Source organism: Nelumbo nucifera, chromosome 2 (assembly GCF_055504915.1).
Source record: "Nelumbo nucifera cultivar China Antique chromosome 2, China Antique-T2T, whole genome shotgun sequence".
Classification (NCBI taxonomy): Eukaryota; Viridiplantae; Streptophyta; class Magnoliopsida; order Proteales; family Nelumbonaceae; genus Nelumbo; species Nelumbo nucifera.
In genome coordinates, this window is record NC_142650.1 from 71,596,468 (window position 1) to 71,618,993 (window position 22,526).

Here is a 22,526-nt window from a genome sequence, read left to right on the forward strand (position 1 = left end):
AATTTGAAAATAAATTATTAAATTTCTATTTGTAGTAGCAACAAAAATACATATATTAATAAATCTAAGCTGGATACAAGCGGAAGACCCCAAATACCACCTCCGCAATTGGCACCAACTGTAGTGTATGTAGAACTATTAGGAATGGCAACGGGGTAGGGTGGGTTTCGCATCCCATTCTTCCCTCGTATCCCAACAAAGCTAGAAATCCCAATCCCATCCCCATTCCCACAAAGAATGGAAATGGGCCCCAATCATTCCTACTTGAAAGCATTTTTTTCTTTGGAAGAATACTACCCCACCCCCAGGAATGGCAACGGGTAGGGTACCCGTGCAAACTCGCCCCGAACCCAACCTATCCTGGGTAAGGCGGGTCAATTTGCCATCTCTAATAGCAAGCAAAATCTATACACCTACAAGTAGAAAATTCAGCTTTAGCCAAATCTTACTATACATAATACACCCAAAAGAACTATTCATTTTTAAATAAAAAAATTCCCCAAATCAATTTGAAAAGAATAAAGTAATTTTACTCTATATAAATTTTAGGTCTAGTGAAGTCTCATAGGACAATTCTGACATTTTGAATTATATTGAAAGAAGCCCAAATAAGTTGTAAAGTTAATTTTGTAACTTTGAAGTACACGTTACTCGGACAAAGATGGAAGGAAGGCAACTACATGTTTTTGACTTTTTGTTAAAGCGAAACCTCATGGGAAGTTATAATGATGGACAGAACTTCAGGGTGATTTTTCTATTTTACCCTTTGTTTTAACTTTTAATCATATTTTGATACTTTCTATTGGTTTTCAAAATGCGTGATACCACTCTGCACTGGCTGTGGTTGAGCAGCAAAAGAATGGTATTTCGGCTCACAAAAACCAGCATTGGAAACATTTTCTTGATCCTATGATGTTATTACGGAATAAGGAGAGGGATATACTGTCCAGCTTTTAGCCTTGGCGAATCTTGCCAACCCTCTGTGTTTGAGGTCCTATACCCCATAACTAATCGCTCAATTGTTAGGCACTAGCTTGCACCTCTAATGGGTGGCCATTCTCATGTACTTTTTACCATGTTTAGCTAATAGAGGTTGAAAAGAGTTTTTCTTTGCATCCATCCTAATAGAAAATGTACAAATTTGGCATTCCTGAAGATGGTAAGCCAAAATTAGTCAACAAAGAACCCTAACCGCAGTGAAATAGATACCTTTCCCAAGCTTAATCTGAAAATACATAGAATCCTGATATTAAACAGAAGTTGCAGTTGCCTCAACAATGCCTTCCTGCAGTTTCTTCTGAGGTAGACCATTCGGTGAGCTGGAATTGTTCACTGCTGGAAGTGAAGCAACTTTTTCGTCATAAGCAGCTGCATGAACACCAAGAGCAGCTCGTCCAGAGGGATCAGGATTTTTAGACCATGCAGCATCCCATTCCACCGCTTTGGCAGTACTGCATGCCACACTGGGGCCTCCAGGGACAGTTGATCTCGCAGCATTCTGTCAAAACGATCATTTTATGTAGGAAATTCAATAACAGAACGAGTGGCAATAGTTTGACAGTAACAACAACAATAATGTCTTTACCAAAGCTAAATGGAATTTCAGCAATTTACAACAAAACAAGAAGCAAGCTTAGTAACAATAACAAAAAAAAGTTATTTGGGCCTTAAAAGCTCAAGGTATTTCTTCCCTTTTCTTTCACTAAACTGTTCTGTGACATGAATTTTTATCTTATCTAATTCCCATATAAACTATTGTGGAATGTTCCCCACCTGAGACGCATGCTTCGTACTGGAAGTAGCACATCATAACACATGAGATGAGACAGCTGAGAAGTGGCAAATGATGTTTGCCTTGTGCCTGGCTGAAATGAAGACAATGAATCATCTTATCCACTGTAGTTTTGTACCTCAAATATGGAAACAGTTGCCAAATATTTCCAGTATTCGTTTCCTGATTCATCAGGATCTAGAGGACATTCTGGGGGTTTTTTGGATGGGAACAGTGAGGTTGGTATTATAACCTTCAGCGCTAAGTGCAAGGTTTAAACCTTAAAGAGATGCATTCTCCGCATGGAATTTTGAAAAAAGGTAAGCTACAAAAATTCCAAACAAGGAGAGACTCCAATAGGCAGTGGTCAAGCTGATTAAAATTAAAGCAGACCATTAGGGTTGTTAATCAGGAATGTCTAGAAATCTTGATGATTATTAGGGTAGACTCAATCATCAGAAAGTGCAGTATCGTCATTCCTTGCATAGCAAAAACATCATTTCCTTGGCCCCCCATACCATGATCTCCAATCAAGTTAAAATTTGATGGGTGTTTATTAGGTAGGCTTGGACCATCAGGGGTTGAAGTATTTAGAGACAATAATGGCAAGGTTATTCTTGCATGCTCAATATAGTTGGGCATGGGGTTCTGCAATAGACAAGCTTGATTTGTAAATTGGACCTTGAAAAATTGGCAGCTAAGAGAAAACAAGGTGGCAAAGGCTTGATTTGTAAATTGAACCTTGAAAAAGCTTATGTTACAGTGGATTGGTCCTTCCTGTTGAATTTAATGGAAAAGATGGGGCTAGGTGAAAGATGGAGGATGTGGATTAAAGAATGTATTAGCTCAGCACATTTTTCTATTCTGATGAATGGGGTAGCGAAGGATTTCTTCCAGGCTAAAAGAGGACTAAGACAGGGTGACCCATTATCTCCATCCTTATTCACCTTTGTGGCAGAGGTTTCGAGTAGACAAATTATATGGCTAGCAAAGGTTACCCACCCACACCTGTTCCCAAAATTATATGGCATTTCCAGAACATAGGTCATACCTGGCAAAAGGGAAAAGGACAGGAGGATAGAATGGATGGCCTTCCAAGGGGAAGCTCTGGTAGCTGCAGTCAGCAATCCAGCATCCCAACCATCAGCTGCAAGCCCATGTATCCCTACCACCATTTTAGCCCAAAGCTTAACATTCTCTTCTGGTAGTCTCCAAAGCCACTTTCCTAATAAAGCCTCACTCCTCTTAGGGCTGTTCATAAGAATGCCCAACCCGACCCGAACCGAACTAGTATTCTACTAGTTTGAGTAGTTTCCTAATTCCTACTAGTCTTCTACTTTTAGACTTCTACTAGAACTATAACTCTAGAAGGCCCATTAGGCAATTACAATTAGAATTCAATTAGGTGTCATTTTTTAGTTTTTTACCTAGATTAGAATTTAGAAGATTTCTAAATTTTTATTTTATTGATTTACCTAGTTTTTTACTCTAGAAGCCCCATTATTGACACTTGTTTTTACATGAAGAATTTATTGATTTTATTCTTTACCTGAATTAAATTTAGATTTATCTTGGACTCTTGAATATCAAATTATCAACTAATTCAGATTTTATTTGGCTTTGTACAGGAGCAAAACCGAAACCAACCCAAACCGACCCAACCCGACTCAAACCGACCAGGTCGGTTTGGCCTGTCAGTGGGTCGGTTTCGGTTCCCACCTTAGCTAACCCGACCAGGTCGGGTCGGTTGGGAAAATCCCAAGAAACTGACCCAACCCGACCCGTGAACACCCCTAACTCCTCTTGTGCAAATTTCCTAGACCTAAGCCTCCAAACCTCTTACTTCTACTCACCATTTCCCAGCACATCCTATGATTTTAGCAAAATTGCCATAAAGATTTTGAACACTAATGTAGGCATATCATCCTATGTAGATCTGATCAAGGTGACCTCCAACAATATGTAATATTTCCTCCAAATTGACAATTTCTTTGCAAATATACCCAGCACAAGATTCCAAAAGGATCTAGATTTGATTCCACCTAAAAATTAGAGCAAGATGAGCAAAATGGAGGGGTACATCTAGAGCCCTATGTGATAGGAGAATACCACTTAGGCTAAAGGAAAATTATGTTATAGTCATAAAACCAGCAATGTATTATGGAGAAGACTGTTGAGAAGTCAAAGAACAAAAATGAGTCAGGAAAACTATGAATGTGGAAATGGATGGATGGGAAAACAAGAATAAGATCAGAAACGAATATATTCTTAGGAACCCAGGAGTAACCCCAATGGGTGATAAAATGAAGGAAAGTAGACTAGGATGATTTGGTAACATGCAGAGAAGACCATACCCATCCAAAAAACAAAAAACGCAAAGACCATCATAGCACCAGTGAAAAGAAGCAATCTGCTAGCTGATCAAAAAAAAATGAAGAAGAAGAAGCAATCTGCTGCAAGTTGAAACTTGAAAGGACTAGAAGATCTAGGGGCAGGCCAAAATGACTTGGGTAGGTAGTGAGAAATGATTTGAGGAGCACAAGTTAACAGTGGATATGCCACTGAATAGAGTGGAATGGTAGAACAGCATTAATGTGACCACACAGAACAAGGCTTATTTGAGTTAAGTTGAGATTTTGTATACAAAACCTGATCATGGATTTTTCTGATCTCCAAGACTATTTTTAGTATTGAATTGAGACTATCTAGTTACATTTTTCAAACTTACACTTCAATACTTTCACTATTTCTGATGAAAAAATAACAATAAAACAAAAACAGCCGAAGCAGTTTTATTACCTTAGGAAAGAACCTCTCAAAGATTGTTCTATAATAGTATGCCTCCTTTGTCGTAGGAGTATTCTCTGGATAAATAAAGCTTGCATTCATTAACATTGCATCTGAAACCTGACCATGATAAAAGCAAAACCAGAGTGTAAGTAGTTGATGACAACTACAGGATACTAATACTATTCAATGAGCCTGAGGCTAGAACAGTGAAAGATGATAAGTAATGATAACTCGATCCTTATCAACAATTTCAGGAGTCAAGGGTGTAAAATACATGTTCATTTGCATGGTCTTTCAGGCCATCAATCCAGCTGTACCCAACTCCATCACTAAACTGTTCCTTTTGCCTGTACAGAATGTGCTGAAACCAAGCGGACAAAAATCATTTGTAAAAACTCTAGAAAGGTGAAAGCTTGGTAAAGAAAACAATGAAGCTACACACCTTTGGCAAATATGGGTTCTTATCATCATCAAATGCATTGCGTAAGATCCACTTCTCAATACGACAAAGATCAGGTCTCACCTGTAATTGTTTGATAAGCATGTCAGCTATTAGATTATTGATTCTATAAATTCATTGATTTTCTCAACAATGTAACACAGAAATAAACCTCCAATTTCAATCAACCATGTAGTACTACAAGCATTAAAAGCGTAAACTAGTTGTTCAGATCTGACCCAAGTTCGGTCAAGGCTTTAGTAGACTCCCCCGTAAGGTTTGGGGTCAGAAGACTAAAGATTGAGATTTTTGGGTGTGTGTGTCTAGGGGATATTAATTAGTAGGGGCAACCTCACTTATACTTTCTTGAGATGTCAGTTTTTGTTTGTACTGACATCATTAAATCTATTTCAGGCCATGCTATTGCTTTGTATGAGCAAGGTTTAAACTTATTAACAAAGTTGTTAACCATTGTTATTGATTAAAAAGAAGCACTAGAAAATGGTCTACAAACTGAAAGAAATAATAGCAGAACATGTTGCTGAAAATTCTTGCTTTTAATATATATTAGGTAAGTTAGAACCCTTTTATTATCCTGCCAAAACACATCACTCATAGTGAAATTTTCAGTGGACAGTGCTCTAATAGGAAAATGCTACAGAACTAACGCATCCCAAAAAAAATTCTCATTTGACTCAAAAGTCTCATTTACATCAGACTTGACCATTTATCTTGTATACATTTGGAATTGGTTGGCTATTGCAGATAGTGGTGTAAGCAAGCCAAGCTAAGTTGCGAGCGACTCAGGCTTGGCTCGTTAAATACTCGAACTTGGCTCGAAGATTATCAAGTCAAGTTGAGCTTGACTCGAGCCAAGCTTGAGCTTCGTAATACCCGGGTAGAGTAGCTCACGAGCCTAATCGAGTTTCATAATATATTTTTATATTAATTTTTATAATATAACTAAATATTATTTTTTATATTAATTTATATAATATAAATAAATAAATTTATAATCAAGTTTCATAATATATTTTTATTTTTAATGTTTCATAGTATTGATTTATTTATAATGTTTAATATATAATCAAGTTTTCTAATATATTTTATTTTAAATGTTTTAAATATTAATTTATTTATAGTTTTTAATAGAAATTTATTTATAATTGGCTCGAGCCGAGTCAAGCTCAAGTAGCCCATGACTATCAACTCGAGTCGAGTTTCAAGCTCCAAGTTTTTGAGTTGAGATCGAGCTCAAGTCATACAAAACTCAACTCGACTCAACTCTATTACACCCCTAATTGCAGATGATCACAGGCGAAATATTGCCTACAGAATCCTCAATGCAGAGGTTCCTGTCTTGTCTCCATTTAATCATGCATAAGTCCGTAGGTAACTCATCTAGGGTCCTTTATAACTATGTATTTTTTCCATTTGCTATGTGGATACCCCACAAGATGCCAAAGCACTTTGGTAGCGATTTGCTGAAAAGGAAGAAAATTGTAACTCACTTAAGGTTGAAGATAGTTTCTCCCAGCAGATCATGGGAGATTGAAGCTACGAGAGCTCTCTGCACCTAGAGAGAGTTGTGAGGTCGGGTGAATGAGTGGAACACCTTGGAGTGAAGAGGTTGTTTTTGTTTTGTTTGTGTCAGAGGTTTACCTTGTATGCCTGGTATATTTGTTTTTTAGTAACCAGGGATGCAACTTCGGTAAACTCAGGTTGGGGTATTGTTATAATTTGAATGGGCGCAGCTCAATAGCCCAGGCCCAAAGCAGTGTAAATGCTTCAAATCGGGTACCCGACTCGCACCTTCTACCAGTAAGCCAAGGAGATCTGGACATACTAATCCTTGATGCCAACTTACATGGTTAGCAATATACAAAACTAGTGTTAATTGGGTTTGGGTACCCTGGTGATAAGGATCTCTACATATAGAATAACAATAAGATCTTTCTTTATTGAGAATCAATATAAGGGATCAATACTAACTAATATACAGAACAGCAATAAGATTTTGCCTTTATGGAGTGGAATTTCTGCCCTTCCAAGAGAGGAACCATTCCTTACCACATGCACGGGTACATGATAATTCAATTTGTTATCATTTCTAACAGAAACCAAGGGCCAGGTGAGGTGAAGGAACCTTAAGCCAGAATGATGGCTTTTTTTAATGGTCCTATGTAGGAAACCGACTCAGTAGAAGCAGAAGCAATGGCACTTCCATTGAGCGCTTGAATTTCCAAACAAACTCATCCATCTTCAATTTGTCATTGATAATTGAAGGAGACCTAGCCGATACAATAACAAAGTGACAGCATGGGAACTGGAAAATGGAATTTTTTCACCTCCTTGATGAGATTCATGAGATATTAGCTAACATGACATCAAATAACATGGATTCCTAGGAAGCTGGGTTCAGAAGATGGCACTTCTAATTCCGAGGTAGGAAGCACTTTTTTGTATAGTGATAGCATAGTTTTCTTGCGGTAGATGGAGCTGCTTGTCCATATTTTATGCATCAGTATAATCCTAGCATGCAGACTACTTTGGTATATAATACATACTCATTTACCTTTACTTATAAAAGCAAAAAAGTTAGAAAACTCACTAGTTGGGGATGTCATTCTTTTAATATAAGTAATGCCTAAATTTGTGCACTTTAACATATGATAATGGGAAACATTGTGTGTGACATTTTTTTCTACACACTAATAATTAAACTTTCATATGATGAGAAATTGGTCTCGATGTATATAAAAGAAGAAAACTAATGGGCTACAATCAAAGGATAAAGAAGTTGAAGTCACAATATGGCTTTCAATCTCAAAAAGGTCAAAATCATGTAAAACCAGGAATTCAGGAGTTCTTGTTTTACCATTTTCCACTCTGGATCAATGTTCATAGCAACATTGATGAATTCTTTGTCCAGGAAGGGCACACGAGCCTCTACTCCCCATGCTGAAGTTGACTTGTTCGCCCTTAGGCAATCATAGAGATGAAGAGCTTTAATCTGACAAAATATAGAGGGACCACACCCTACAAATCAATTTGCAAAATAACATAAAACGGAAACCTGACTATACTATACATTAGATAGACAGCAAATCTTTTACATTAAAGGAAATAGTTATTCTGAAACAACATATACAACACTGAAAGTTCTTCAACCAAGGGGAAAAAAACAGTCCTGTGCAATATAGGACAAGGAAAATAGACATTCCTTGACATACATTACCTTTCTACATGTTTCCTGATGGAACTCCTCCTTGTTAGGTGCCTTATGAAAATACAAGTAGCCACCAAAAATTTCATCTGAACCTTCCCCAGAAAGAACCATCTTTACTCCCAAAGATTTAATTTTTCGAGACATGAGAAACATTGGAGTGCTAGCTCTGACAGTAGTCACATCATATGTTTCAATGTGGTAAATGACTTCCTCGATTGCATCTATGCCCTCCTGATATAGTATAGAAAGAAACACATTTACTATTCCTGTAATATGATGGATAAAACTTAATTGCTGCTCTTCCTATTTGCCCTATAGAAAAGAAAAACATTACCTGAACTGTGAAGTGCAACTCATGGTGAAGAGTACCCAGATAATCAGCAACCTCTCTAGCAGCTTTAAGATCTGGAGATCCCTGAAAAAGCATGTACAGGGAAGTAAGGAAAGGAGGTAATAAGCATCAACCAGAGTCAAGGTGCAGACACCAGAAGGATAAAGTATATACTATCAGCAAATATGCAGATACAATTGTGAAGGCTTAAGCACACAAAACCATGGTCCATTGAGACAATTCATTTATAATTTTATCCTTTATAGTTTTGTCAGTCATCCATTGAGCAATGTTTCTTATCAAATGATTTTAGTGTGAACCCTTGAAACATCATAAACCACTGTTAGTGAAGATATTAGAGCAATATACTATGAAATTTTTCCCTACTACATGTTAAAGTAAACTTGCCTCATAGTTCAGACAATAGAAAATTTGATAAAAACGAGGACAATTCTCTTAGAATTGTTTGCATTATTTCTAATTCGCAATACTGTTACCAATTCAAACCAAAAACAAATGATTTAAAACACTTCCTAAAGAAAAAACGAAATATAATGGAAGAACCACCAGGAAATATAATAACCTTCAGACCGATGCAGAAGGTATGCAACTTTGATCCCCACTGTCTGGCAGATTTTACTTCTGCCAAGTGACGTGAAGCAACAGCAGCAACAAGTGATGAGTCAAGTCCTCCAGATAGAAGTACACCAAATGGTACATCTGTCATAAGTCTCTTAACTACAGCCTGCAAGAATTAAGAGCAAAATAGTAGTAAGAAGCATAAGAGCGATCACTGGAATTTCTTTTTTTTTGAAAAGTAAGGTAAGAATTTTATTGATGATAGAAGAAAAAGATCGCAACATCTTCCTGGTGCACCTCACCAGAGAGAAAAACAGGTTTCAAATTCCACACAGACTGAGAATAAAGCATCTGAAACACATTCCGATGATTAAACTCAGGAGTTACAGATATCCAAGAGAATAAGCTTGTTCACAGATATCCAAGGGTGATCGCTGAAATAGGCAACACAATCCTCCCTTTGATTTACCAACATAATACTAATCCAGAAACAGGCAAATCAAACAATGGATACACATTTACAAAGTCCCTAAATTCTTCCGTGTCAAGACTGACTCAAGAGCCAGACTACAATCCAATTAAATTGAAACCCCCAAGGTCCAACTCAGATTCAATAAATTCATGATATAATCTGCTTATGACATATCAGACTTTCTAAGCTAAATATTATTGAGTCCATGAACCCTCATCAAGATCAAGTTTTGTGTATCCTCTTAATCCAAACATAAAAAAAAAAGAGAAATAACCTATATGCCCCTTACATCTATTACTCCCAATATCATATCACAAAAAAATCCCAAAGTAAGATCTTCACATATGAAAGTTCCCACGGCAGAGGATAACTTGAGTGATGTGAATCCTTGGGCTTTAGAAAACTATAAAGACCCATCCAGATTCTTAAATATCATGAAACAAAATTGAGGGACGGCAGCTCCACAGGGACATCTAGGGCAAACTCTCACTAAATTGGCAACATGACAGTGGATTAACAAGCTAGTGTAGTTCAAGGTTGTTTCTTCCCTTGTACATAAATTTCTGTTATTGAACACCAAAATGGCAAAACAAGAAAGGGGGGAATACTAGGTTTAAGATAATATTCTCAACATTTAAATAAAAAGTTAACATTTTTCAGGTTTCCATTCATCATTTAAGTAAAAATGCAGTAATTTCATTGGAATGGAAGGTCACGCTTTCAAGAACTTCAAGAGCATATAGCAGCCATTACAATTTACTCATTAAATATCTCCACACATATGCTTCATGTTGAGTTTGATATATATATATATATATAGCCAAATAACTTTTTTTCTTTTTCTTTTTAGGGGCTGGTGGTTAATGGAGCAGGGGGAGAGAGAGAGAGAGAGAGAGAGAGAGAGACTTTAGCACCCATTATATGGATACTCATTCACCAAAAAACAAAACAGAAATTAGAAAATACATCAAAGATTGGCGCATGCCTTCTCAAAGGCTTCACGTAATACTAATGGATCATAAGGAGCCGATGGTATGTTCTCTGAGTACCATGGTGGGTTGTACCATCTTCTAAGTGCACCTGCATAAGGTTAAACTAAAAACTCAACGAAGAATATATTTATTCTCTTTGCAATATCAGAAAAAGAAATAAAAAGAAAATAAGAAAAAAAAAATCATACTGTTTTTTGTACATCAGAAAAAATCTTTAATAATTTTTTTTGTATCACCATGAATAATGAACCAAAGTGTAGAATCTTGAAAAATAAAATCCAACATTTTAGAGAATGATAAAAACAAAGCAAAAGGAATGCAAAGTTTTCAGCATTCTGAATTAAGATAATAATTACTTCTTAAAAGAAAGTATGCATGTCCTACTTATTTAAAAGAGAGGATCACATCTTAAAGGAATTAATTTTTTTAAGACAAATCCAATTCCTCTATTTAAAGAAAACTAGTTAGTCTCCACTTATTCTTAATTTTGCAACGCAGAGACTTGAAAACAATTTGCAGAAGTTTTTGGATAAGAATTTCCCTTAAAATATTAAAAAAGAAAAGATTTAAGAGGGATAAAACAATTTTAACTCAGGTGACATCAATTTCAATTTAATAAGACCACAATCAATTTTTAATGAGTTCTTAATTTGACAGCATAAATAAGTATGACACTAGCTTTACAAAATACATACCACACTTGCTAGAATATATATGGCCAGGAAGGAAGGACATGAAACGTTCACAATCATCACTCAAAGCTTTCATTTCTGATGCAAACCAAATTGATCCTGGAGAAGATAGCAGCTTCAATTAAGTGCAAATATCAAATCCCTTTACATATGTAAATTTGCAAAAGATTAGAACTAGCGTTTATCTATTCTACTATTAAAAGTATGAACCATTTAAATCCCAATTACTTGACTACCAACATTTAAGACTTTTCTTGACTTTATTTGCCCTTCAATAAAAAAGAAATCTTCTCTCCAATGAAATATAATTTAAGTAGGCAAATTCCCCTTTCTTTAGATTTCTGTTTGCATCAAGTAACATTACCAAGATGGTATATGGAACAATTCAGTTTCCAAGTTAAACATGGAAACCAACTTCATAAAAATAGGTTTACATTCTCTAGACCATTACTCTTAATCCGGACCTAACAATAAACCACATGTTATTCATCAAAAAATACAATAAACCACATGTCCCACCCAAAAAAAGGCCTTAGCTGAATCCTAAATTATTCTTTACTTCTTTACTTCTTTTTCTCATTAAGAAAGACAATTGTAACAGATTGTAAATAAAGAACTCTATATTTCCCATCTCTGCTAAGATTGTATTGTACACATCTATGTGTATCTACTTTCAATACTATGAGCTGTCAACAAGTTGGGTTGGACTACGACATTTCCAGTTTGTCTTGGACTTGTAGATTGTCTTAAGCCCAATTTTTGTGCTTAAATCTGCCTACATCCACAAACGATGCTACTCACCTAAGAGGAGCTACAACAGAAAATGATCTAGGTAACTCAATGAAATAAGTGATGCAACATGAAATGACAATCATAAGCATGCAAGTGTGCAACTGCCTTCTGTGGTATGGAATACAGTGAAATCTACTCATTGACTTCATATATATATATATATATAGTGGCTGCTCAATCCAGTGCCAGTGTTATCAGATAAGTAAGGTGATGACTAGTCATTTTGTCCAAATTTAAAAATATTCATGCAATCTCTTTGTTTGAAAATATATATTGATACAAGCTCATATAAATAAGTTAATATAGACTGTAACCATGCACTAAAAGAATTATATTGGACATTTAGTTTAGCATTTGTTCTGCAAACATAAAAGAGTTGGGCTAGATAACTAGGACAGCGAATTATAGATTTTGTTTTAACAAAAAAATGTGCAACCTTGGCTATTCAATGCGCTCTTTTTTTGTGGCAACTCTGTACCAGCACACTACCGATTGGAAATAATTAAAAGAACAAATACCTATTCTATTTTATATACCATTAACCAATCATGTTCCATCAATATTTAAGGCAACAGAATAAATATAACAAAATACATACTCAATACTATTTCAAATAATTAAAATACAAACAAATAGTGCTTTAAAATAACGTTGTGGTTGACTAGGTTGATTAGTCATTTATCAACTAGTCAATGTTTAGTTATCCTATGAGACCTATTACGAGACACCAACTAGGGTTGCCTTCAATAGACTAATCAATTGACTAGTTGACTCTTTGAAAACACTGGTCCAATGGTTCTATATTCCTAAAGAGCCTCTATAACCAGAAAGTAGGAGAGGAGAGAAAGAGAGAGAAGTGTAGAACAAGTTATATGACATACCATCAAGACCCCACCCCATGTATAAAGGGGTAATACCAATAGGATCTCGAGCAGCAATGAAACTTTTGTCTCGGGTATCAAGCAGGACAAAGGAGAACATACCATCCAGCATGTCCACAAAATCCTCTCCATACTCTTCATACTGTTATGTATAACAACAAAAATGGATAAACAGATCAGTTGCTTAAAAATAAAATAAACTTCGAAATTTTGTAGAGAACAATGGGAAACAACAACAAACTAATATCAGGGACAAGTACACAGGCAAAACATTTGTTTCAAAGCCACTAAGGTTACTGGGTAAAAAAGAATCTTAATTTACATACAAGATGGGCAATCACTTCACAGTCACTTCCTGTTCGAAACTGATGAGATTTTAGCTTTCCTCTCAATTCTTCATGATTATAGATCTCACCATTAACCTAAGAGGAAAAAGTTAGTCCAGAACCAAGACAATAAGCTAAAAATCAATGATTTATACAATGACACTTTTTACCATATAATAATTGACAAAAAGATCATAATATAATAAAAAAAAGACTCGTATATCAATAAAATTTAACAAATAAAACTCATTACAAGATAAACAACCATCAATAAATAACATATTGGGAGATGAGAAGAAGAGGTCCAAGCAGAGAGGCTTTGTTTGTAAGCTTGATCTGGAGAAAGCCTATGACTTGGTGGACTGGCAGTTCCTACTAGAGGTTTTGAGGAAGTGTGGGTTTGGGGAAAGATGGTGTAGTTGGATGACTGGTTGTGTTAGCTCTTCTCACTATTCCATCCTAGTAAACGGGATGGTGAGGGACTTTTTTCCAGCTAGTAGGGGTATCAGACAAGGGGACCCACTTTCACCCTTCCTTTTTACCTTGGTAGCTGATGTGTTTAGTCGAATTATCACTAGGGCTGATAGGGCAGATGTGATAAGGGGTTGGAGAGTAGGCACAAACATAGTTGTCAAGGCGACGCCTAGGTGACAAGGCGCCCTTTGAGGCTCGCCTTGCCTAATCGCCAAGCAGTTTTGTACTACGTATTGTAAATTATTTTTTTTATTCTTTATTTTTTTGACATTATAATTATAAAATAGGCACTATTAAACTAAAATATTCATTTTTTGTGTTTATGTACTAATTTGTTTTTATTATTTTCTTATTTGTTAGGATTTAGTCAATACAAAAATTGCTAAATGCTGTATTGGACCCTCAAAGACTTTAAAACCTGAACCAATAAGTAAGGAAGAACTTAAAATTTTGTCTAATCAACACATTTACTACTACTACTACTACTAATTTTTCTTTTATTCTTTTCCTATAACAAAAATAAGGGTTCAGCCCCTATATTTTTTGAATTTTCTTTTCCTTCTTTTTTTTCTTCTCATGAATATGTTGATTTTCTATACTTTAACATGAACTCTATACTTTTCTTATGAATAATTATTAAGGAAATATGGCTATGGTACCTAGGGAAGTACCTTAGGATCTATGTTTTCTATATAAAAAAATCTTGAAAACAGCCTAACTGTATGTGCAGGGGTAAGGCTGTGTACATTTGTCCCTCCCCAGACCCCGCATTGGCGAGGGCCTCGTGCACTAGGCTGCCTTTTTATTAGTTTCATCAACTAATACTACCAACAAACAACAAGCACCATGGTACCAAGGTTCAAAAGCAAATGGTGTGCAATTATTTAGGGGATGGTCAGTTGGGAGGGACAATGTGCTAGTCACTCATTTACAGTTTGCAGACGATATTCTTATTTTTTGTGATGGAGAAAATAGGGAGGGAGTGGAAAATCTGAGGTTGGTTGTAAAACTCTTTGAGAGGATGTCTAATTTGAGGATTAATTGGTCAAAGAGTTTATTGGTTGGAATTCCCTAGGCTGCGAGAAAGGTGAGTGGCCAATGAAATATTTGGGTTTACCCCTTGGAGATAACCCTAGATCTGCTAGCTTTTGGTCTCCGATAGTGGAAAGAATTAAGAAACGGTTGGTGGCATGGAAAAGGAACTATATCTCATTAGGGGGGGGGGGGAGAATAACCCTAATTAAATCCACTTTAGCAAATCTCCCAGTGTACTACATGTCAGTGTTTAGGATGCCACAAGGGATAGTGAGGAAAATTGAAAAAATCATGAAGAATTTTCTCTAGGAGACGGGGGAAAAGAAGAAGGATCATTTGGTTAGATGGGAAAAGGTGAAGAAATTGAAAGAGGAAGGGGGTTTGGGAATAAGGAATGTTAGACTCAAGAATTAGGCTTTGCTTAGCAAATGGCTTTGGAGGTTTCCAAAAGCAAATGAGAAATTATGGCACATAGTGGTTGCAAGCATTCATGGCATGTCGAGCAACGGATGGGATGCTAGATGTCTCCGTAGCGCTAACTTGGCTGCTCCCTAGAAGGCCATCCATGATATTCTCCCTACATTCCTAAATTTTATCAAGTATGACTTGTCTACTAGTAGCAAAATCAGATTTTGGGAAGATGTGTGGATCGGGGATATTCCTTTGGGTGAGAAATTTCCTTCTCTTTATGACCTGTCCAGGTTTAGTAAGCCCATTTCTGAGTTCCTAAGTCAATCATCTCACCTTCCAAGGTTAAATTGGAACTTTGGATTTAACAGGAACCTTAGAGAGTCTGAACTTCTTGCAGTGTCTGAGCTGTTAGGATTGTTGAGTTCAGTTTGTTTGGGGGAAGGTGGGTCAGATTCTAGAATTTGGGGTCCTAATGTTGAAGGGCCCTTTTCTTGTAACTCCTTTCTACATTCGATGGTTGCAACACAATCTTCTTCTCATTTTCCAGTCAAAGAAATTTGGTGCCCTCCTATCCCCCCTAAAGCCAGTGCTTTTTGTTGGGAAGTTTCTCATGGTTGTATTAACACCTTTGATGTACTTTAAAGGAAAAGACTAAACTGGTGCTTGTCCCCTAACTGGTGTGTCCTGTGTAAATTGAATGATGAGACTGTTTTCCACCTTCTTATATCTTGCCCTTTTGTCAGTTTTATTTGGAATTGGTTTACTTCCCTTTTGGGGTGCAAGTGGTCCTCTCATGACAGGGTGGAAGGCTTATTCAACCATAATGGTATCAGTGGTATGACAAGGAGGGGAAGGATTCTTTGGAGATGCACTAGAGCAGCAATACTTTGGACCATCTGGGAGGAAAGAAACGATAGGATTTTCGAAAGTAAAGAAAAATGCAAGGAAGCTTTAGTTAAAACAATAACATTGAGGGTGGCTCATTGGGTAAAAAGTTTGAAGTTGTTTTCAGCTTTCAAGGTTGAAGATTTTTTCAGGGTTCAGGGACTCATTGCTGCTTCATCATCTATGAGACGACAGTTTGTTGAGACTTGGTCCCCTCCAACAGAGGGTTGGAAGAAGCTAAATTTTGATGGGAGTTGTGTGAGTAACCCAGGCCCTTCAGGTATTGGGAGGGGGGCATTAGAGACGAAAATGGTTCCATCATTGCCCTTTACTCTGGTCCTGTGGAGGTAGGTGATGTGACAAGGGCAAAGTTTCTAGCTGCAATATATGGGGTTGAGAAGGCTAAAGAGTTGGGGATCAATAGATTGATCATCGAGAGAGATTCAAAAACTGTGATAAAATGGTTGCAGAAAGGGGAAGGGGTGACATGGCAGTTGAAGAATGAATTCAGAAGATTTAAATGGATTTCAAGGAACTTGTCAATTCAGGTGGGATGGGTAAGGAGATCTGCCAACAGTTTGGCAGATAGCTTAGCAAAGCAAGGGGTTCACAGAACAGATATGTTTTGGGCACACTTGTAATTCTGTACTGGATCAGCTTACTATGCTGATTTCTTTTGTAACTTATTGTTGTATCCTAAAGTATTTCAATCAATAAAAGTTTCAAAGTTATTGATAAAAAAAAGGTAATGTCTCTCTTATGGATATTTTAACATTGGTTGTACTACCCTCATACATATCCTTAATTAGGTCCACACACATATTTGGCGAAGCAGGATTCATGTAGCTGACCCCATATAGCTGAGACAAAGCTTATGTGATGATAACTTAATTAGCACTCCTTTCTTTTTCCATAACCCACCATATTATCTTTAGGCTCTCTATCACACGCTTTCTCTAACACTATATAATTCCTTGAAACAAACAGACTAAATTTCAAGGAAAATAGCTCATTCTTTTCCTCCATACGAGTCTTAGCATGATACAGAAATTTGTGAAAAATTATTCATCATACTATTTGTTGAAAAGTTAGAAGGAGAGAAATAGCCAAACTTTAGAAAGCAAATTGGTGGCTGCATAACCAGAGGAGGAAGAGGAGAGAAAGAGAGAGCACAAGGACATTTTTAGGTGTTTCAAAAAATTTGAGGGGGTTAGATATGCAAGTCTCTTTAAAACTAATAGATGCACATATGTGTGTCTTTCACTCTGTGATCATGAGCTGCTTGTTTTTTTCCTCCTTTTGATGGGTAGAGAATGTAATTTACAGCCCCTATGTACAGATCCAGCCCTCATACCAGGAATCAGTAATCAGTTACAAAAGCACTTGAGGAGATCAAATACATTGCGATGTTGGTCCTTCCTCTTTCCAATCGATAGGATTATTTTATAACCATTACGCATGGATTCAAGCTTGTATACTAGATATGCATCCCTTCCCCCTTGTCTGTGTGTACTTATGTATCCATGTGTTCTATTGCACGTCACACACAACAGAGAGGGATAAGGGAATGAGAGAGCAAGGTTTTGATCTTAATCACTTATATAAGATGGTCAATTTTTCCTTATCTCCTTAGAGAGAGAAGAGAAGCAAGGGTTTGGCAAATTTGGATACATTAGTGTCGAATTTCATTTGATCCATATCAACCAAAGTAGCCAACTTTTTGAATTATACAAAGAGTTCAGATTTTGGAAAAATGGCTGAGCACTGACTGATATGTTAGTACAAAACATTTTGACCAAAACCTCTTTCCTTTTATTACTTAAGATTATGTTTCTGTTGGTAGGATCATGACAACATTTATCAATTGTCACTCATGGAACATTTCTGAACTACCCATATAAGCCTAGTTAGTAAAATAATAAAACAGAGGGCCTCATTAACATAGATAGTACCCATAGTATAATTAGGAGCAAAAGCAATACCGTAACAATGATCGTCTTGTCTTCATTATAAAGTGGTTGATCTCCAGAAGTAGGATCAACAATGGCCAACCGTTGGTGAGCAAGATAGCAGTCTTCATGACAATGTATGCCACTCCAGTCAGGACCTCTGTGCCGCAACCTGTATCACCAATACATCAAAAACCAAGGTAAAAGGGTTAGTTGCTTTAACCTCTTTGTATCAAATTAATGGAACCACTATCAATAAGTTTGGATCCCAAAAATCAAAAAATATTATTATTTTAATTCTACAACGAGAATATAGTTTATTGTTTTATCCTTCCCAACACAGATTTTCATTTAACACCATGAAAGTCGAGTCCGATCCACCAACGCATTTTTCGGCACAAATGTTTGAGAGGTACCCATCAAGAAAACCACCAACATTTAATTTCCCACTCTAGCAAGCAAAGATGGTTTGTTTTATTTGTAACCATAGCCATGGCCGACCCATAATACTAACTCAATTTCCCCTTGAGGGAGGGAGTAAAACACAGTGTCAATTATGAAACATGCAGAAATAGAGTCTAGAGACAACCTTCAGGATTATAAATCAAAAATTCCTAACGAGGAGATGGAAACGTGAAAGGATGAAATATAAAGAAGAAAAATGGCACAAACAACCCAAAATATTGCGGCTTATCAGCTTCAGTTTCGTCCATTAATCATTCCGAATACCCAAACAATGCTCATCGAATACCCAAAAAAAAATCTATCAAAATGCAATCTAAATTAAGCTAAATTTGAAAAATCATTACCTTCGAGAGAGCTCGATTATTCGGGAACGTTTTGCATGGGAGTTGTCGACACAACCGAGGACGGCGAGGATTCCACACATGGCGGCTACTCTCTCTCTCTCTCACACAGACTCAAGAGGAGCCAGCAAGCCTGTGAACAAAGAAAAGCAAGAGGACAGTCAGAGTCTACTGGCGTTGATTCCGCCTTTATTTAATGTCGGCCAGGGATTCTAAACACGTTTTTCAAAGATTCCGCTTTTAGGGTTTCCTGTAGCGTCGTGGATACCAGATTCACGTCTGGTTCATTAACCAACCAACCAACCATGCGTCCACTACTGCTTCTTCACTTATGCCCATGGCCGCCAACATTACACGGTCCACGACCACGTAATCTTGTTCCTCTTTTAAAGAGGAAGAGGAAAGAACCATCTAGTTGTCCTCCTTGGTCTGGAACCGTTGGATTCGAATTTTGGTCACGAGATTGATACAACGTAGTGAAGCCCCACTGCGAGGAATGCAGTAACAGTAGAGGAGACTGGAGATATTCCAATTCAAAGAGTATCACTTTATAACAGACAGTCTTACGTGAGAAGTCTAATGTATTTTATTTCACCACGACGTCTTAATCTTGTCTTCCTTAAAAAAATGGAAATGAAATATATATAACAAGGGATTTATCATCTGCTGTCTTCGTGCTCTGGACAGATTGGGCTCCCTTGCTTGCCTCAGGGTCACATGTCCTGTCAGGTTGTCCTTTTCTTTGGATCATTCGCAAATCGCAAGCTTTTGACCCCAAAGACTAATGCTGCTCCCTCGTTGTTCAGAAATCAGAATACAACAACAACCTTAATCAGTTGTTTCAGCCTCGTAAATTTTCGTGGTCTTCTAATAGTATTTTCACGATTGATAACCTCCTCAGTTAACCAACTGTTCCAGTCTCGTAAATTTGTGATTTGAGGCTTTAGCCAACGAAATAAAAAAATGGACGCAACTTGTTCCAACACTAATGATGGTACGGTGAGATAGTTCGTGAATACATGAAGAAAAACAAGAAAAAAAAGTATGCATTGAGGATTCGACAGAGGCTGGTTCAGCGACTATTTCACGGTTCACCACCAGCTCCGGTAACCTCCTCAGATTCCGATTAAGCCATCACAAAACACAGGAAAATGAGACGAGATAACAGAGAAAGAAAAGAAAAAAAAATGAAACACAGAAGAGGCGTTATGAGAGCTTAATTACCTGGTTGGATTTCGGCCTGAACCCGAAAGCTGCAAAGGGAAGATTTCGTCTCTTTCAGATAGCTAGTCTAGAAACAACGACGGGGACCGAGATTGAACTAGAGGGATCGGCAGTGAAGTGCGACTTGAACAGAGCACAATAATCCCAACGATGATAACTATGAATGACTGTGATCGGATATTGGATCTGCTTCAATCGAATTGAAAAGTTACCGCCACTATCAGTTGTTGCTGGTTTGACTCGAAGGAGGAGGAGAGTGAACAGTGGGTAACAGTGGGATTTCGAAGATGGGGAAGGAGAAGAAGAAAGAAGGAGAAGAAAAGGAGAGGAGAGAGAGGGAGATCGGAGAGAAGAGGAGAAGCCGGAGGGAGGTTATTTCCGCCGCTGCGCGTCTTCGTTCGAACGGGGAAGAAGAGAAGCCTCCCTTCGAATTTTTCGGATTAGGGAAATTAGATTGAATTTAGATGGGAGGCAGGAGTAATTTTGTAATTTTAGAGAACATTGGGGTAGTTTAGTAATTTTCGAAAAACTTGGTCAAGCCGGGTCCAATGGGTTGAATCGGGGTTCTGGTCCTACATTGGATGGTTTTAGGTCAAAAAATGGAAGGTTGAGATTAGTCCGACCACTGAGAAGGGTTTTGTGAGAGTGGGCCAGCGAGATTGGCCGAAGAGGAATCTTTTTAGATGAAAGGGTAAATGAGGGTATTTTCAGCTGAAAGTTGGCAAACTAAGGTTTTCGGGCATTTTGGGTTGATTGGTGGGATCAGATTGGCATGGGCCCGGATTGAGCAGATCTGGAAAGGGTTCGATTCGGTTAATTTAAAGCCTCAAAACGGAATCTTTAGTAATCAAGGGGAAAACAATGTCTGTTTTGGATGCAATTTCACGGGGTAGAATTTCTGGGTAGTTTAAGGTGATTGGTAAGGTCAGATGGAGTCAATTGAGCTTGGATCGGGCAGATTTGGAATCCGGTCAATTTGGAGCCTTAGAATAGAATCTTGGTGTGATCGAGGGGCAAATTAAGGCAATTTTGGGTGAAATTTTACAGGTGAGTATTTGGAAGTTCTTGGGATCTAATGGTGATGTTTGATTAGTCTTGGGGATCAAGATCATAGGAATTTTGGTCAACGAGATGCTAAAAAGGAATCTTTATTTGACAAATGAGAAAATGGGGGAATGTAGGGCTAAAACTTTATGGGTAGGTGTTTTGATGTGTCTGGAGTTTAAAGGTATGGTCTGATCGGTTTGTCTGTGTCAAGATCAAGGTGATCCTGGGTTTTAAGTGTTTAAGCTAGCGAGAAAGATTGAAATGGAATCTTTGTTTGGTGAAGGGGTAAACGAGGGAATCTTGATTTGAAATTCTACGAGTAGGTGTTTTGGGAGTTCCTGGGTCTGATGGTTATATCTGATCTAGTGGTTGAGGTGTAAGCAGGGGTCGATCAGGGCCATTGGATATGTATCGGGTAAGTCTAACGGTGAATCTGAGGGCTCTTGGGATGAAATTCGGTTTTTTGGGTTTTGGGGTGTTTCGGATGGATCAGAAGGGTCTGTTTTGGATGGATCAAAAGAGCTTAGAATAACCAACATATAAGCAAGCCAAAAGGATATGATGTGATGGTAAAGCCAAGATAGAAGTTGGGTATGCACTAAAAAGGTCAAAATATCTCATTGTGGTTCAAGAAAGCATTCAATTATCGAGCACTACACAAGGGTCATGAAATATTGGAATGGTAAGAAGGAAAGACTTCAAGACTCAAGGGCAAAAGTACCTTCAACCTTAACGCATATGAGAGAAATTACGTCCAAATGGATTGTGTATGGTTCACATTAGATGAGAGTGTGTATCCTCTCTTCAAGGTCATTACTCAAAATTCATTGAATTCTAAAGCACGCACGATAGAACTGCAAATTGTTGAACAAGGGATTCGTTGTAAGAAAAGCCTTTATTGCAGGGGTCTGCCCTAGTTTTTTTTTTCGTCTCTCATCATTTTTTTTTTTGGTTAACAAGAATGGTGAGCTATGGAGCTGATACTTTAATGGAAAAAGTGACAACTATGATCCTTCATTGTCGGCCAAATAGGTCTGTCCATTGCTGATTTATCAATTTTTCAAAGATCGATGAGGTCTTTTTCATTAGGATGAAACATGGTATGGAATAGAGCTTACAAATGATATGTGAAAAGGCCCAAATAACAATTAATATAGGCATAAGATGCTCGAATTGCCACTTCACGGATTTAATTCAGGGTCTATTTTCATCATCATATTTACATCTTCTATCTTTTTCTTTTTTTTCTCTTTTTTTTTATTTTTTGTCAACGGTTTATTCATGGCCATTCATGTGGAGATTGCTCTTCATATTCTTTATCAACATGAATCATGCCTTCTTATTGATCATGTAGGACTTTATTTTGGGACAAAATGTAAATGGGTAAAGAAAATCAAAACT

At 37.3% G+C, this 22,526-nt stretch overlaps 1 protein-coding gene across 2 annotated transcripts; it reads right to left on the reverse strand.

The window, feature by feature from the left end:
- Positions 1–1,093: 1,093 nt before the first annotated feature.
- Positions 1,094–20,515, reverse strand: LOC104604125 (asparagine synthetase [glutamine-hydrolyzing] 2). 2 transcript variants are annotated; one of them, XM_010268357.3, is made up of 15 exons: positions 20,079–20,515; positions 18,858–18,987; positions 18,082–18,220; positions 13,295–13,390; positions 12,969–13,110; positions 11,299–11,394; positions 10,597–10,691; positions 9,144–9,305; positions 8,564–8,644; positions 8,239–8,460; positions 7,879–8,013; positions 5,004–5,084; positions 4,836–4,922; positions 4,571–4,678; positions 1,094–1,498 (listed from the first exon to the last, which is right to left on the reverse strand). In XM_010268357.3, the coding sequence occupies exons 2-15, from the start codon at positions 18,935–18,937 to the stop codon at positions 1,250–1,252; spliced, it is 1,773 nt and encodes a 590-aa protein (XP_010266659.1). In that variant the 5' UTR covers positions 18,938–18,987; positions 20,079–20,515; the 3' UTR covers positions 1,094–1,249. The 2 variants fall into 2 exon arrangements, with proteins under 2 accessions (XP_010266659.1, XP_010266658.1); XM_010268356.3 differs by lacking the exon at positions 20,079–20,515 and adding an exon at positions 19,123–19,262.
- Between the last annotated feature and the right edge of the window lie 2,011 nt (positions 20,516–22,526).

Coding starts and splice junctions, on each gene's coding strand:
- LOC104604125 (XM_010268357.3), bottom strand. CDS start 18,937: ATGTGTGGAATCCTCGCCGTCCTCGGTTGTGTCGACAACTCCCATGCA. Junction 10,692..11,298: donor TATATATTCTAGCAAGTGTG/GTATGTATTTTG, acceptor AACCTTATGCAG/GTGCACTTAGAAGATGGTAC. Junction 8,461..8,563: donor AGTTGCACTTCACAGTTCAG/GTAATGTTTTTC, acceptor ATACTATATCAG/GAGGGCATAGATGCAATCGA.